The following is an 18452-nucleotide window of genomic DNA, read 5'->3' as shown; positions in this document are numbered from 1 at the left end:
CTGCAGCCCCTCAGGAAGAAGCAAAGATGGCGCACAGAGCCAGGTATTTGAGTGAAAGGAGGGGGAGGTGGTGAGAGGTAAGGAAGAAATCAAAAGAAGTGTAAACAAGCAACACCAGCAGCCAACAAATGGCTCTCAGAGAGCCGCCCCTTTCGGGTGTGTGGAATCCAAGCAGCCGGTGTTTCCCGGTCAAGAGATTGTGGCCGCGGGAAGCAGAGGAGGCCGAGTCGAGGTGAAGAAGGGTGGGGCGTGGGAAAGCGTATATCGCAAATTACCGGTTGTTTTTTCTCCTGCTGCATGCTCCGTGAGGCTGCTTTCTCGTGCCCCCTGTTTGCTGGTCTCCGATAGGAGTCCAAGATGGTGGATCCGTGCTGCGTTAGCTTGTAGGGGACCTCTGCATGAAACTCTCCTCACTCTCCATTCTCTGTCAGTTTTCTCACTTCATTTGGTGCTTGGCTGAGTTCTTTATCTCTTAATTTGATGTTTTAGGGTTTCAGGATTGTTGTTTTCTCTGTTCAGCTTAGTTTTTTGGATCTTTGCTGTGGAGGGACGTCATGGTGCTTCTGCCTAGAGCGCCATTTTGCCGCAACTCCAGAATTCTATTTTTAAAATGTGGTTTATTCTGTCATAAGTCAGTATATTATCAGTCTTTTGTACCTGATAATAATATCTCACTTCGAATACAGTTTCACCTTAGGATAGATAAATGTTTAACTTTAAGAGAGGTAATATAACCTGGTTAAGATTTGGAATTGGAGAGACCTGTGTTTAAGTCCCTGCTCAGCCAGTTACAAGGATGTGTGGCAAGTATTTTTCTTTAAACTTCGGGTTCCTTATCTGAAATGAAGAAATGATAATACTTATTTGACAGATTTTTTATAAAATTAAATGGTATACAGTGTGTTTAGTATAGCACTTTATATGTGGTAAATGCTTAATAAAGGATTAAGTCTATCACAAATGGGATCGCTATGAGTTGAAATTGACTTGAACACAGTGGTTTGTTTTTTTTGTTTGTTTGCTTGTTTTATTAAAGTCAGTAAATAGTAAGTACCTACTTTGTGCTAGATACTGTTCTTGGAGTTGGGGTAGTTGCTCTGAATAAAGTCCTTATTTTCCCGTTATTGTTGTTGTTAGGTGCCATTGAGTCGGTTCTGACTCATAGCAACCCTATAGATTAGATAAAAATACATCAGGTGGTAAAGAAAGAACAAAGTAAAGTTGAGAGATAGTGGACCACGATACTTTTTTAACTTACTTTTAAAAGACTCCTTGAAAGTCCTTAAAACACTTCTGACTCATATCTGAAGCTGTCATAGACAGTAATTTCTTTCTTAAACTATGTGCTTATATTTTCAGTTTTATCCTCTGATGTTTAAATATTAAAAATGGAATTAATCAACAGATATTTATTGATAACTTCCGCATACTATGCTAAGCTTTGTGAGAATACCAAAGTTTATGTCCTCTAAAGAATTTCTGACTACCATGAGAGGGTATGCCTAATGTGTGAAAACTATTAATGACAATAGAAAACAATATTTTAAAAAACACTTAGTATTTTAGTATTTTGTGCTATGGTTCAATTTATTCTCCATGTTAAAATGTATTTTTAAATATTCTTCAATTTATTTATCAACTAAATATACTTATGCACTTGTTTTTGTTTTTTTAACTCTAAAGATCTACAAGGATTTCTCATAGCCCAGAATTTTCTAAATGAATATTGTTTATGTGGATAAAACTTTTAGCTGAACAACTTTTCTATCTCTAGTTTTATCACTGATTTTGAGGTCATGAATAGGTCTGTAAAATATGGTCTGTTTGAAAGCAGGTAGAGGAATTACATGACATATTAAAGTTCCATTTGATTGTTCAAATCTATGATATGTCATTTACTTTTTTTTTCAGTTTCAAAGTTTGTTAAAATTAGAATAATCTTACCTCAGAAGTTCTAACAGTTCTTAGACTATATTTAGTTTATAGTCTTTCATATTTTCTAGTCATGTATTTTATTATTTTTTTATGTTACAAATACTTATTCCACTTCTATCATTTGATAATTTTCCTAATTTCTGATTCATAGGAATCAAGTCTATTTTTTAGTTTGTTATACATCATCACTGTCAGTGAACTAAGTTAATCACAAATTTTGATAAAACAATAAGTGTGGGAAAACCAGTGACCCAATCTGGCTTATATTGGGTTATTAAAAATAATTAATTATTAGAGCTGTGATTAACTTTTTTTCAAAAATTGACCTTGAAAAATAGACATTCTCTCTTGAAAATCGGTAGTATTTCACAGATGACATGAGTGTGCTCCAAGCTTTGGAATTGAAATAGGGAGCTCAATTTTATTGCCAGATTAGGGTTACATAAGGATTTGATTCAGTAGTTTAAAAATTATTGTGCATTAATTTGAGTATGTCATACTCCCCCAAAATATGTATATATATATATATATGTATACATGTATATATACATCACCATCACCATATCCATGATTTTTTTTAATTCCCAGGTAATGAAAACTACAAACAAATAGCAATGTGCATTCTCTACCACATAAGCATGGATGACCGCTTTAAATCAATGTTTGCATACACTGACTGTATACCACAGGTAAGTGGTTTAAGTGTTTTAAGAAATATATTCAAGAAGTATGTATTTTTCACTCTCTTCTCTTGATTTTGCCAAATCTACTTTTTCTTTAAAAATAAAAAAATATTTTTATTAATAATATAAATTTATTAGAGAAAATTTGGAAAGTATGGGACAGTATAAAACCCAGATATGACCATTTAATGTTTTGGTTCATTTTCCTTCCACATACTTAAGAAATACTCATATATTGGCATTATATGGTGTATATAATAGTATATTGTATAAGTCATAAATATTCTTTCATGTTGTTGAACAGCCTTCAAAAACTATTTCTCATGGTTGTATAGTATTTCATGGATGTACCATAATTTAACCATTGTTAAATTGTACATTGAATTTTTTTTTTCAGTTTTTCACATATATATAAGCAAATGAAATCATGTGGAATGAGTATCGTAGTAATAAATCTTGATGCACATTTTTGAATTTTTCTTTAACTTAAATTCCTAAAAGTAGAAGTACTAAGTGAACAAGTATGAACACTTGTGTATTTGATACATTATGGTCAAATTACCTTCTAGGAATACATATTTCTAACTAGCATTTCACTTTTGACAGCACTGTTTATTATCATTTCTCTGATATTGTGGTGTCTCATTCTTTTCATTTGCATTTTGTGAATATTAGAGAGGTTGAACATTTTTTTCATATGCTTATTATCCATATTCTATTACAAATTTTTATTTGCCCATTTTTCTGTTGTCATGTTAATACTTTCATTATTGATAAATGAGATCTATATATATAATAACTAAACTCTTTGTCATGTTACAGATACCTTCCAAGTTTGTCATTTACTGTTTAATTTTGTGTACAGTTGATGGTTTTCAATGCCTTGCATTCTCTGATGGGAAAACACTTTACCAAAATTATTGTATAAAAAGTATTATAAACAAAATTTTATAGCACTCACCTCAAGATTTTTTCTATAACTCAGTTTTTTCATATATTTTATGGGTTATGTGAAAGTGTTTATATGAAATATATTATCAGTGTAGAGATTCCACACATGTGATTCTGCTCTTGGGAATTTGTGTTCATAGAATCACTGATGTGCCTTAAATCTTTATTAAACTGAGCTCCATTAATTTGAATATCTGAAGATTTGGACACCAGTTGGGCTGATTTTTAATATGACATTATTTTTTAGAGAATGATTTTCTAAAATAGAAAAAACAAAATTGCAGAATGTATAATATACAATAAAAATAACACTTTTAAAAACATTTTAAGCATATGAATGGCAAGTCATACTAATTTCTCTTAAGACTCTTACTAGGCAATTCCTTGTTAGCCTAATGTGAGTTACTAAATGGATGTTACTTGAAAAATAATTAAAATATTTTTAAAAAGCCCATAATTTCCCTTTTTATTCTTTTTCTTTTTTTTTGCCATCCTTCTATTAATTCCAGATTGGTAAAGCAACTCTAAAATCGAATTTGCTGTTCCAGAATTTTAACCCTTTGCCTACATGCAATTAAAAATTGATGCACTTTCCAGGGTAATTTCTTATCTTTCATATCAGAAGATAAACTAATTATGCTTGTTTATAGGAAAACAACATCCCTCAAAAAATATACAGCACATCTTCTCTAAAGAGGCAGAACTTCTTATAGAGATAGCATATGTTAGACTGTAGCCAAAGCTAACTGGAATCAAACTCTTTGTCAAACAAGTTTTCAATAAAAGAGTAGCCATGTCAAATGGAGATTACAGGTGATTTACTATGGTCTTACTCCATATGTTCTGAGGGTTTCTGTTTTGCAGTTTCCAAGGGTGTTTGTTTTGCAATACCATTTAGTGTCTGAACTTCATTGACTACAGGATATGAATTGGAAAGCAGCCAAACAAGAATAATATTCTTGCATAGATTGACTGTTTTTATCCAGATTCAATTAAAATGATAATAACAATTAAATAAAAGAGAAATGAGAACTAAAAAGGGGGTGGAAAACTTATTTTGTTGAATTTTGAATTTGGAGTTATCCTATCTGAGAATGTATAATTTCAAATATAAAATATAAAATTTATTTTAAATAAAACAAGCAGAAATAGGACCTGTTTGGGTTACTTTTGAGACATTGTTATTACAGCAGTTTAAAACTCTGTATAAGGAGCCCTGGTGGCACAATGGTTAAGTGCTCGGCTGCTAATCAAGAACCCATCGAGCAGCTCTGCGGGAGAAAGACCTAGTGATCTGCTTCTGTAAAGATTACAGCCAAGAAACTCCAATGGGGCAGTTCTGCTCTGTCACATAGGGTCACTGTGAGTCGAAAATCAACTCAGCAGACCTAACAACAAAACTTTGTATATAGAAAGTTCCTCTATACTTTTTCAAGAATGATATTCATCCATGTTTTCTTGCCAGAGAATGTTCTTAAATCAAACATGTCTGCAATGGAGTTTTCAGAACATTTACGATCTGTATTTTATAAAAGGAGCCCCTGGGTAGTGTAAACAGTTAACATACTTAGCTGAGAACTGAAAGGATGGAGGTTCAAATCAGAGGCAGCTTGGAAGAAAGGCCTGGCGATCTGTTTCTGAAAAATTAGCCATTGGCAGCCCTATGCAGCACTGTTCTACTCTAACACACATGGGGTCACCATGAGTCAGAATTGACTCAGCCGTGGCAACTGGTTGTCTGGTAGTATTTTATGAACAAAATCTTTAAAAACTCATTCAAGGTTCAAAGTTTTTTTTTTTCTGAAAGTTCAGCTCTAATGGGAATAGTGAAGTTATGTTACCAAATTATGTTGTAAACATCTTGAAGCCTTTTTAGTATGAGGTCGTATTTTGAGAAAACAAAATGATACTGTAGAATATATTTGTTCCAGAAGTGCATCCAACCTGCAACTTGCACTTCAGGATTCAGTTTTGGCATGTTTAGGGAAAAGTTGATATGGTTTTATTGCCACCCAGTGCCACATGCTCTGCAAAATAGAAGTCATGAAAAACAAATCAGGAATTAAATTGAAATTCCCAAGCTTCTTTCAGGAATTAAAAAGATACTCCTTTCATAGGTATTGGCTACTCAAAGTAATGTTTATAATGTTAGTAAAGCTTTCAACTCATTTGTGATTGCAACTAATTAACCTACTTATTAAAGAAAGCCATATCTGAAGTTTAGAAATTCATAGAGTTAAAATAATATTCTTTTATGTTTGAAATTATGCACGTTAATTTTTGTTTACTAATGATCTTCAAGTATTGTACATGAATTTTTCAAATGAAAAGCCGAAAATTACTTTGAGGGTAGGAAAGCAGTAGCTTTAGAATATGGTAAATATTTATAAAAGTGAACTGTAATTTATATTAGTTTCAGTGATCGAAAAGAACGTGAAATATGGTTATGTTCTTTATTTGCATTAGATAATATATGTAAAGGCACTGCATAAACTGTAAAACACTATACAAACTACTAGTTAAAATATCAAATCTTTCTCATCAGTTTGGACCTATTCATAGTCTGATTTGAATATCTTCTTTTATGTGTTTTATGTTTCTCTTTCTTATTATGAAAACTAATTCTGTAATCTATAATTAGATTTATAATTCACTTTTATAAAATATTTAACATTCAGAGTAAGTGATTATATATACAACATGCTTTATAGTCCTTCTCAATGTTACATTGCTTGGCTTCTTTATTGCCTCTAATTATCCAATGTATTCTAATTTTCTTCCCCTATTATGTCACTATTCTGCAAAATCTTTGGGTCACATCAAGTCTTTCTTTATATATGATCTTAATGGTCTAAGTGGGTGGATTCTTTCAGGTAAGCATACTTGAGGTTAACCAGGAGTTAATGGTTGTATTCTAATAATAGTTAAAAGACATTAACAGTTCATTGTTATTTAGACCTCTGAGACATGTTTTGTTTAAATAGGTGCAAATGCCAACCAGATGCTTATAAAAAGTATTTATTGGTAATAGAATGGCTAATCAAAGTACATGGTTAGGTAGTGATGTCATGGTGTTATTTAATATTTTACCCTAGAACAGTGTGCAGGAATCTCATAGCTATGCACATGTTTTCGACCACAGTTGTCCTATTTAGCCCCTCTTTGATCTACCTGCTTCTTTTTAGCTGAATGCTGGTAAACGTCCTTTCTGACAGCCCCCTTTGCTCTTGCCTGCCATTATCTGCTGAAGTTCAGAAGCCAGAGCATCACTTCAAACAGCAGAGTTAGGGAGTAGCCAGTCAGAAGAGATTCCTGAGGCATGCAAAGTTCTGGCATAATCATTCAAAGATGTTTGGGTAAGGGGTGGAGGAGGTAGAGGTGTATGTGAATACAGAGAGCTGTGGGGGTTGGCCTCTGGTCACTGGTAAATAAGTGAAGTCAGGTGCCAGAGAGTCTAGACACAGTGATTTCAGTCGCGGGGCTTTGGTATCTGATACTCAATATGGGACTTGTCTGATTGAACACTGTTGCCTCTTCATTGCACAGGCTGAAGCCCTTTTAGTGCCTTCCTGTTAAATCAGTAAAAGATGACAATGAACATAGTTAAAACATAACAAATCTAATTTTAATATTTCCTAGTTGGCAGCAATTACACTTACTTTTGAAGTGCCATAGGTAGCAATCAAATTCAATACAGTGTTGCACGTGGTGTTTGAACTAAACTTTTAAAATTAATTCAAATTGAAATGTTTCTCTTTCTTATTATGAAAACTAATTCTATATCACATACATTCCATTCACATTTAGCCCTAATTTCTTTTGAATTTTTGGAGGGGTCAGGTCAGATTTCAAGCCATGCATTTTTTTTTTTTTTTTTAAATGTAGCTCCTGATTATTTAACTTCTACACAGGATTTAACATGGAAATTACCAAAATAATGTCCTCAGGTTCTACACAAATCACTTGTAACCCCATTTTTAAGGGCAATTTTCATATTACGAGGGTTACATAATTTGAAGAAAATAATTCTTGTTAGCAACAAATATCTTGCCTTCTTAAAGCTGTGCTTTGATATAAAAGATTTTCATTACTATAAAAAATCTTCTTGATATAAGTAAAATTTTGGAAGTAGTCTGTAATAGATTGTTAGTGTATGAAAAACACACTAAGTACATTAATTAGAGGGTCATGACTTACATTTTTACTAATTTGTAATGTTTTTAATTAGCAGTTAATATACATATAGGAAGCAAAATCTGTTAAATATATACCCAGTAAATTAAGATTATTATTGCCCTAGAATCTTTTTATTCTGTTGCATTACTAAGGTGATGATTCTTTACCCAAAGATTCCATTAGCAGCAACATTTGTGGTTAAAGAACTGCCCTCTGGGAAAAGGGATGATACATGCTAACATTTACCTGCTATTTTCAGCGTACAGATCCAGTACGTGTTTTGTTAGAATTATGACTAAGTATTTGATTTTTTTTTGGAACAGTTGTAAATGGTATAGTGTTTTTAATTTGGGTTTCCAGTTCTTCATTGCTAGCATATAGAAATACAGTTGATTTTCATATGTTTACCTTGTATCCTTTTCTAAACTCAGAAGTTATCTGGAACTCACACAAAGTAATCAAAACAATATTTAACAGAATGGGGGTCTATGTAGTCAATAAGTATTTATTATGCACTTACTATATACAGGACACTGTGCTGGATTCATGAAGGCATGTTAACCAAAAAAGATATTTCCCTGAGATAAAAAATAAGAAAATTTTAGATTATGAATTTTAGGAATAACATCCGTAGGAATTTGGACTTAAAAATGTCTTTAATAATATGCATTAAGCTAATTTGTTGATTTACCAATAATAAAGACTAGCTTCTCAAAACTATAGCATGAAATTTGTTTATTTCTCCTTTATTAGTATAACCACCCCTCACCATGACAATCCTAGATTACTGTTAAATGGCATAGCTCAACTACATTTTCCTGCTACCTTTCTGGCTGCTGCTTCTTAGACCCTCCTTCCCTTTCTCTTATCATTAAATAGAGTTCTCCTCTCATTTTATACCCCTGCCCAAGTGATTGGATCCAGCCTACAGCTTCAGTTATCAACCATATATAACAATTCCTAAAATTATACCTCTAGTCCATCATTTTTTCTAAACTCAGGCCTGCATTTCTAACTTTCTACTGAATATCTATACTAGACTACCCTATAGGGAGCTTAAGATCAACATATCTAAAACCAACATCACTATCTTCCCTTTAAAGTTTCCTCCTACTGCAGTTTCCCTCTTTGGGTAAATGTTAACACTACCATCCACGTCATGCTCAGTGTAGAAACCTGGAAGTCGTCCTTGACTCCTCTTCTTCCTTAGCGCAGATATTAAGTCAGTTATTAACTTCAAGTTTGATTCTCTTTTCTAAAAATATCTCTAATCCGTTCTTTTATTTCTGTTCCCCATTGCGCTACCCTAGTCCAGGCAGCCATCACCTTACCTGGAGTATTCTACTAGCCTTCTAAGTGGTTTCTTAACATTTTCTTGTCCTGTTTCAGTCTACACTGGCCAGATCTTTTGAAACACAGATCTTACTCGGACACTTTCTTATTTAAAGTCTTCAATGGCTTCCCATTATCCTTAGGATATAGCCCAAAATCCTTCATGTATACTTCAAGACCCTGCAAGATCTGGCTTTTACCTTCTTATTTCTCAGCACAGTTTCCCTCATTCTAGCTTGCTTTCCTTCTTTCTGTTCTTCAGAAAAATTGTGTTCTTTCCTGTCTTACGACTTTTGCACAAGCTGTTTTCTTTGATCGGAATGCTTTGCTTCCAAACATTATTTTAAATTCCTTGAGTCCAGAGGTTTTATCTAATATTTCTCTTGTATTCACCCCTGTAAGTGGAAGAGTTATATTTAATGCTGAGCATCTAGTAGTTCATTAACCATTTATTCATTTAGTTATTCAACAGTGACAGCCTTGAAAAATGCAAAGTATATTTTATTATTTTCAGCATACCATCTAAGATGACACATTGTGATAAAATATTGCTTTTGGGTTTTGTTTGTTGTTGTTGTTGTTGTTGAGTAAAGTATGGCCTGTGTTTCTTGCTAGTTAATGAAGATGCTTTTTGAATGTTCAGATGAACGAATTGACTTGGAACTCATTTCTTTCTGCATTAATCTTGCCGCTAACAAGAGGAATGTACAGCTTATCTGTGAAGGTTAGTACCTTTGAGCTTCATAGGTAACCTCTTTAGCATATGGGAATTGGCATATGAATGAAAATCAATAATAAGAAATTAAGAATTAGAGTGGACATGTGAGAACTAATTTTAAATAGTTTCTTCATTATAGCTATACTCCTGAAAGGTCAGATAAACTCAGAATATTCTTATAGCATGAGTGGAGGCACTTACCGTTCAGTAACATTTTATAAACCATGGAAGGTTAGCCTTAATTAATATGTGATTTTTTTTTTTTTTAACATTTTCTAAATGAAATGAAACCTTTTATTTGTATATTTTACTAAGGAAGCGATCAATTGCAGTGTAAGTTTTTTTAAGGATATACATACAACTAAATTAGGTTACTGTTTCTATAGCTTGGCAAATGGCCTGACATACATTATAATGTTTCATAGACTGCGCAATAGTTTTTTTCTTGTTTAAAAAATAATACATGTTTATAATAAAAAGTAAAGAAGCAAACAGGAAAACATTAAAATCTTTACTCTCATCATCCAGAGATCATCATAGGTTAAATTTTTGTGTAATGCTTCTGCATATTTTTAAATGAAAATGGTGTTTTCTCTATATATTGTCACTTGCTTTTTTTAAATTAATAATATCTTAGATATCATTTCATGTGGTTAAATACTTTTCTAAAACATCATTGTTAATTATCTGCAAAGTAGTCCATTGTAAAGATTTGCCATAGTTTAATATGCTACTTTGGATATTTAGTGTGTTGCAAGTTCTTTTCTGAAACAAACAATGCTGTAATCATTATTCGTTTATCTCAATCTTTATCACTTTCCATTTGTATATTCTTAAGATAAATTCCTAGAACTGAAATTTTTTTTCTAGGTTAAAGAGTATTTAGATTTTTTTCTAAATTTGTGGTGGATATTCTAGAGATGGAGCCCTGGTGGCACAGTGGTTAAGAGCTCAACTACTAAAAGGTCAGCAGTTCACATCCACCAGCCACTCCTTGGAAACCCTATGGGGCAGTTCTACTCTGTCCTATAGGGAATTAACTGGATGGCAACGAGTTTGGTTTTTTTCTTTTTTTTCTAGAGATAAAAGAGCACCTAGTATATAATTCCATTTATGTGAAGTTCTAGAACAGGCAAAACGAACTTGTATTAAAAGAAGGAGGAGGGGGAAGGGAAAAAGGAGAGGCAAGGGGTTAGAGAAAGGGGGAGGAAGAAAAATGATTGCATTTGGGGAATAGGATTGACGGGAAGGTGGCACAATGGAACTTTCTGGAGTGAATGGACATACACCTACTCCTCACTTACCGACTATCTTGTTAGCTGATGTTTCGCATGTACGACAATAGTAAAAAAATCTACTGTCTACTATTTTGTGGATTATTGAGGCAGCGGGCATGGCAACAATGACAGTTGAGCTGCAGAGCATCCTCTCCCTTGAAGAGGGGCGGGGGCCCTCCGGGAAGCAGCCCTGTGCTGCCTCGCACCATCCGCTCACTCCTGCCGGTGAGGATGCCTCGTCCACCTGCTCACAGGGTGGCCTCCTCCATGGCCACGGCCTCCAGGCGGACTCAGGCAGCACCAAGCCAGCGGGCACCTGTTCTGGGCTCCCAGCTCCTGTGCAGCCTGAGGCCCTACAGCTCGAAATTGCCATGGAGTGGAAAGGGAGGAAAGAAAGAGGCATTGGAGAGGGTGTTTTGAAGAATTGCATGCTAGTTTGATGACATCTCAGAGCAAGCCGAACTGGGCCTGAAGCCTCCGCTTTGGAGGGGCCAGATATGCGCCAGGCTCCCAGTACCCTTCACAGGAAGCCCCAAGCCTCAGTAACTCGCCAGGCCTGAAGGGCAGAGCAGGCTCCAGGATCGTGAATGCAGGGCTTGCAGGGGTGGGAGTGGAGCCTGGAGGCAGCTCCGCAAGAGAAGCTCTGATCCAGCACAGAAGGAAGGTGAAGTGGTTCAGCAGAGGGCCCTCCAGTCACACAGCCCAACTTTATCTGGCTTTGTCTCCTCCAAACCTTCTTCTCCACAGAGCAATAATCCATAACTGGTCTTGTCACAGTGATGAGCACTTCAGTAAATCTTAGCTGTTATTATTGCTATGATCATATTTTCTAAATAAATGAAACAAATGGATAGTCTAAAAACAGAAAAAAAAGACAAATCCTCCATTTTCACCCAACGCTGATTTTCACATAAAGGCCTGGTCTTTTGGAACCTAACCATGTCAATAAGTGAGGAGTGGGTGTATTTTACAGTTGTACTTGTAGGTTGAAAGTAATCGAATTGTACACTTATGATTTATGCATTCCACTGTACATAGATTCTTTCTTGAGAACGGTGAACTGAAAAAAAAAGTTAACATTAATTTTATTTGGGGAATTTTCTGTTGTTCTTTACAAGGAAATGGGCTTAAGATGCTCATGAAGAGGGCTCTGAAATTCAAGGATCCACTGCTGATGAAAATGATTAGGAACATTTCCCAGCACGATGGACCAACTAAAAATTTATTTATTGTAAGTATAGTTTTTGGCTTACTGTCTGTCAAAATAAACTGAGAATTGAAGTTTTAAAGTGCTGCATTTGAAAGTGTAGCTCTTACTAAGCTCTGATCAAATACTAACTGATGACCTAAATTGGCTCTTCTGTTGTGGACTTCTTTGTAAGATTGGCTCCTAGAAATCTGAACCTGCATTTTAATGTTGTCGTTTTGGTTTACTGTTTCTTACCGCTACCTACCCACCCCAGTCTTCATGCCTTAAACCTTAGCAACTTAGTTCAAGATTATTAAAACAAGCAAATCATGTTTGATCTGTATTTTTCTTCCTATGTGTTAATTATTAGATTGATTCTTCTGCAGAAAACATATTTTAAATTTGTATTAAAATTCTCTGTCTTATTCAGGATTATGTTGGGGACCTTGCAGCCCAGATCTCTAATGATGAAGAGGAGGAGTTTGTGATAGAATGTTTAGGAACTCTTGCAAATCTGACCATCCCAGACTTAGACTGGGAATTGGTTCTTAAGGAGTACAAGTTGGTTCCATACCTCAAGAATAAACTAAAACCAGGTCTGTGCTAAGTATTTTACTTTTGCATAGTTGCTAAGTTATTTTTTTCTGTTGTGTAAAAGGCTACTAGTGCAGTATTTTGTGACTGTTATACTAGGAAGGAGCCCTGGTGCACAGTGGTTAAGCGCTAACTGAAAGGTCGGCGGTTTGAACACACTGGCATCTCTGCAGGAGAAAAAACCTGGCCATCTGCTTCCATAAAGATTACAACCTGGGAAATCCTATGAGGCAGTTCTGCTCTGTCACTTGGGGTTGCTGTGAGTTGGAATTGACTCAACAGACGCAACAACATTACGCTAGGCAATGTATTTATTTCCCACACCTCTGGTTCTGGCTTTTCTCCTGGAAGGGTGGTTATTGGGTCTCCCAATTATCCTCCCTTTTTACTAACAATATATTCTCTTAATATTAGTTTCTCTTCCCTGTCCTGCTTTTGTTGTTGTTTTATCCTACCCTTTTTTTTTTTAACAAAATACCACCCCCTCTACACACATGCATGCACAGTCCTTCAAAGCACTCACATGAGTACTTTATTACTTCTCTGTGTTTTATTCTCTGTATCATTCAGTTGTATTTTCCAAGATTTATTTCCACTTCTCTTCCTGCCCCCACTACCATCACTGTCATCAATGAACATGGAAATTTGGAAAAAGGAACAATTTGCAAGCATGTCAAGGATTTATAGGAACTAATTTAACAGCTTCATTATCTTTTCTGTGCATTGAAATTTTGATAGTATGAAAGGATGTGGATCAGGACATTTCAGTGAAAACTTTCTATGATTTCACTTTACTAGGTGCTGCAGAAGATGACCTTGTTTTAGAAGTGGTTATAATGATTGGAACTGTATCTATGGATGACTCTTGTGCTGCATTGCTAGCCAAATCTGGGATAATTCCTGCACTCATTGAATTACTAAATGGTAAATTATAATTTATCTTAATTTATTTTTATGCTAATGTCTCAATGAGTTGTTAATTTAAAAATTTAAATATAAAATACAGAAACTGCAACCGTGAAATAGTATTTACTTTGTTATATTAATTATTTTATAGCAATTTAAATTATATAGTTAAGAAAATGAATTAAATATACCTCTTAATGGGATTGGATAGAGTAATATCAAAGAGCTCTATGTTGCAAAATGAAAAAAGTTGTTATAAAGCAATTCAGAAGAAATTCTACAGATACTGCCCTTCTCCCACTAGTCTTTCGCCTGGGCTTTGCATTGGTTGAATTGGACATCCTATCTTATACAAACTTTTCTTGTTTATGTTTTGATTCCTAAGCAGAAGAGTTCACTTGGAAGCTGATTCTAAATATCATATTCCCTCCAAGGTCTAGAGACACAGTATTGTCCATTAAACTCTCTGTGCTGTCCCACACATGTAGCTATTGAGCACTTAAACGTGGCTGTCAAGACTGGGAACCTGAATTTTTTAATTTAATTTTAATTTAACTAGCCACAGTGGCTTATGGCTACAGTATTGGACAATGGCCTAGATTCTTTCCCTTACCCTTATATTGTTCTTAAGAGGCCAGGGCTCATTGTTCATATTGCATACAAATGTATCTAAATCTAATGTTATCCTGTTAGGGCCAAGTTCTTTTCTAGTATCTTACAAATTTAAGAAGCTAATAATGTAGAAGTCAAATGTGGTAATATAAGAAGCCTAAAGAAGATACTTTAATCACAGTCCTTCCTACACCAGGTATAATAAATATACATAATATATTATTTTTAATAGACTTTTTAAAAGTATAATATACATAAATAAAAATAACACAAATCATAGGTATATAGTTCAATGAATTTTCAAACCCATCTTATTACCACCCACATAAGGAAATACAACACTACTGTTGCTGTTGTTGTCAGGTGCTGTCAAGTCGGTTCCAACTAATAGTGAATGTACAACAGAACGAAATACTTCCCAGTCCTGCACCCTCCTCAGAATCGTTGCTACGCTTGAGCCCTAGCACCCTAGAAGTCCCTCTTTGCACCCTAGAAGTCCCTCATTACACCTCCTATTTTACCCACATATTAGTTTTGCCTGGTTTTGAACTTTGTGTAAATGGAAGCTAGTTTCTTTTGCCCTTTGTTAAATTTGTGAGATTCATCTGTGTTGTTGCATATAACAATAGTTTGTTCATGTCCATTGCTGTATAAAGTCTATATTGTATAAATATACCAGAATTTATTCTTTTTACTGTTGATGAATATTAGGGTTGTGTTTTGTTTTGTTTTGTTTGGGAGGGGGCTATTTTAAATAATACTACTATGAGCATTCTTAAGTCTTTCATTTGGTGAATATGTGTACTCATTTCTATTAGATATATAGCTAGAAGTAGAATTGCTGGGTCATACTGTAAGTATATGTTTGGCTTTGATAATTTTTTTTCCTACTGTTTTCCAAAGTGGTTGTACCAATTTTCAGTCCCACCAGCAGTGTTAAGAGAGTTCTAGTTATACATCACCACCAACACTGGGCATTGTCAGTCCCTTTAATTGGTGGTATCTCATTGTGGTGGTATCTCATTGTGGTTTCAATTTGCATTCCTGTAATGACTAATAGGAGCCCTGGTGGCACAGTGGTTAAGAGCTTGACTACTAACAAAAATGTTAGCAGTTCGAATCCACCAGGTGCTGCTTGGAAACCCTATGGGGCAGTTCTCCTCTGTCCTGTAGGGTTGCTATGAGATGCAGTTGACTTGACAGCAATGGTTTTTTGTTTTGTTTTGTTGTTTTTTAATGACTAATAACCAAGGAGCCCTAGGGGTGCAGTATTTAAGTGCTCAGCTGCTATCTTAGTTATCTAGTTCTCCTGTAACAGAAATACCACAAGTGGATGGCTTTAACAGCAATTTATTCTCTCACAGTCTAGGAGGCTAGAAGTCTGAATTCTGGGCACCAGCTCCCAGGGAAGCCTTTCTTTCTCTGTCAGTTTGGGGGGAAGGTCCTTGTCATCAATCTTTCCCTCATCTAGAAACTTCTCGGCACAGGGACCCTGGGTCCAAAGGATGTGCTTCACTCCCGGCGCTTCTTTGTTGGTGGTAATGAGGTCTCTGCCTTCTCTGCTCACTTCCCTCTTTTATATCTCAGAAGAGATTGACTCAAAATACAACCTAATCCTGTAGATTGAGTCCTGCCTCATTAACATAACTGCCTCTAATCCTGCCTCATTAACATCATCAAGGTTAGGATTTACAACACATAGGATAATCACATCAGATCACAAAATGGTGGACAACTGCACAGGACTAAGAATCATGGCCTAGCCAACCTGACACACATTTTGGGGGGACACAATTCAGTCCATAACAGCTGCTAACCAAAAGGTCGGCAGTTCTAACCCACCAGCAGCTCAACAGGAAAAGACCTGGCGATCTGCTCCTGCAAAGATTATAGTCTGGGAAACACTATGGGACAGTTCTGCTCTGTCCTGTAGGGTCGCTATGAGTTGGAATCAACTTGTCGGCACACAACAACAACAACAACAGATGACTAATGAAGTTGAGGAGCTATTTGTGTTTATTGGCCATTTTGGCATGACCAATAAATTTAAACGTCTTTTTAAGTCTTTTGCTTATTTTTCTCTGAGTTTGTTTTTGTTTTTTAATTTGACTTATAAGTTCTTTAGCATAATGTATTTAATAGGTCATCTGAAGTTAATACCTACGTATTTAAAGTATTTCTTTCCTAAATTGTATTATGTAGGTATTTACTTTGGTACACCCTTCTCACAGGAGTTTTTTAAATTAGAATTTTAAGATTAGAAATAACTAAGAGAGAGAGAGAGACACGGTAGTTAGGAAGTGAAAATGAAAGAATATATTTGGCAGAGTGAGAATAAAGATTTTGCAGTATGGTTTTGGGATTGCTGGAGAAAGTTGAAGCAAAAATGACCTGTGTCCTGGAATTGCTGTCTCGCATTCATTATGAGTGAGAGAGCTGAGATACATATGCAGAAAGCTGACAGAGCCAGCTCATAGTATTTTACCATGTTTTGATATTCTCTACTTGAAGTTTTCACAGAGGCTGTGTAATACTCTTTATTAAGAAATATGTAGATTTTAAAGATTAAAATCCTTGAGCTTGAGAGGGGGAACACTGTACACCGAGAGAGTAATAAATACTGGGAATTTCAGCCTAAGTAGTCTGACAGAGTGGTACTTTGGCAAGCTAGTGAGGGAGATCATTGAGGACAGACTGGACTTTAAGGGACCACAATTCATTCCACAAACTACTTGGATACTCTGTTGCCATTGCCAAGAGTTGATAACAAACTACACTATTACTAAACCAAATTCCATAACTAGTACCTAAAAATTAGATTTCTGTAATTTGCATTTGCCATTACATATTAAACAGTGGACAACAGCTATTCTGTTAAATGGTTCTGTGTATGATACTAAACATTTATTAATTAGCTGGCATGACTATATAACTTTTTTTACTATTATAATTAATTAGGTTGAAACTAAAATACCTTATTATTTCATGCCAGTAATTAGAATGTAATTATGTTAACATTATTCAGCAAAGGAAAATACCTCTTTATAATCATCCAAATCCTACCACAAACTTAGTTTAGAAGATGTAATCTTTTTTTAAAATTTTTGTTTATTGTACTTTAGATGAAGGTTTACAGAATAAATAGTTTCTCATTAAACAGTCAGTACACATATCGTTTTGTGACATTGGTTAACAACCCCATGACATGTCAACACTCTCCCTTCTTGACCTTGGAGGACCTTTTTTTTTGGTGAAAATATATACAAAGTTACACCATTTCAAAAGTTTCTGCACGTACAATTTAGTGACATTGATTACATTCTTCCAGTTGTGCTGCTCTTCTCACTACCCTTTTCCAAATTATTCAATCACAATTACTTTCAACTCACTGCCGCCTAGGCTTCTCATCAAACCTTTTGAGTTGCTTATGTCAATTTGTTCTCACATAGATAATTGTTTTGTTGTGGTTTTTTTTGTACCTTAGATGAAGGTTTGCAGAACAGTTTCTCATTAAACAGTACACATATTGCCCTATAACAATGGTTAACAACCCCACAACATGTCAGCACTGTCGCTTCTCAACCTTGGGTTCCTATCACCAGCTTTCCTGTCCCCTCCTGCCTTCTAGTCCTTGTCCCTGGAGTGCTGTGCCTCATTAGTCCTGTTTTGTTTTATGAGGCTGCCCAGTCCCCAGCTGAACGGTGAACTTTGGAAGTGAATTAACCACTGAACTAAGAGGGTGTCCAGGAGCCATACTCTCAGGGTTTCTCTAGTCTGTGAGGCCAGTAAATCTGGTCTTTTTTTTTTGTGAGTTAGAATTTTGTTCTACATCCTTTTCCAGCTCTGTCCAGGACCCCCTATTGTGATCCCAGTCAGAGCAGTCAGTGGTGATAGCCGGGCACCATCTAGCTGTGCTGGACTCAGTCTGGTGGAGGCCGTGGTAGCTGTGGTCCATTAGTCCTCTGGACTAATCTTTTCCTTGTATCTTGTTCTCTTCATTCTCCCTTGCTCCCGAAGGGGTGAGACCAGTGGAGTATCTTAGATGGCTGCTCACAGGCTTTTAAGACCCCAGATGCTAC

The 18452-nt window shown here is 35.3% G+C and overlaps 1 protein-coding gene across 4 annotated transcripts in view; it reads left to right on the top strand.

Annotated features, from left to right (window-relative positions):
- The window catches only part of KIFAP3 (kinesin associated protein 3), a 249379-nt gene that overhangs the window by 141221 nt on the left and 89706 nt on the right, over positions 1 to 18452 (top strand). For all 4 annotated transcript variants that reach the window (XM_023738447.1, XM_004384098.1, XM_023738449.1 and 1 more), the window contains exons 11-15: positions 2524 to 2624; positions 9693 to 9801; positions 12191 to 12303; positions 12692 to 12857; positions 13654 to 13779. In XM_023738447.1, the coding sequence (XP_023594215.1) occupies positions 2524 to 2624; positions 9693 to 9801; positions 12191 to 12303; positions 12692 to 12857; positions 13654 to 13779 (615 nt within the window). The remainder of the gene's footprint in view (positions 1 to 2523; positions 2625 to 9692; positions 9802 to 12190; positions 12304 to 12691; positions 12858 to 13653; positions 13780 to 18452) is intronic.

The sequence above is a fragment of the Trichechus manatus genome, unplaced genomic scaffold (genome assembly GCF_000243295.1).
Source record: "Trichechus manatus latirostris isolate Lorelei unplaced genomic scaffold, TriManLat1.0 scaffold00117, whole genome shotgun sequence".
Classification (NCBI taxonomy): Eukaryota; Metazoa; Chordata; class Mammalia; order Sirenia; family Trichechidae; genus Trichechus; species Trichechus manatus.
Note: the sequence above shows the minus strand (reverse complement) of the source record. Positions and strands in the feature narration are given on the sequence as shown.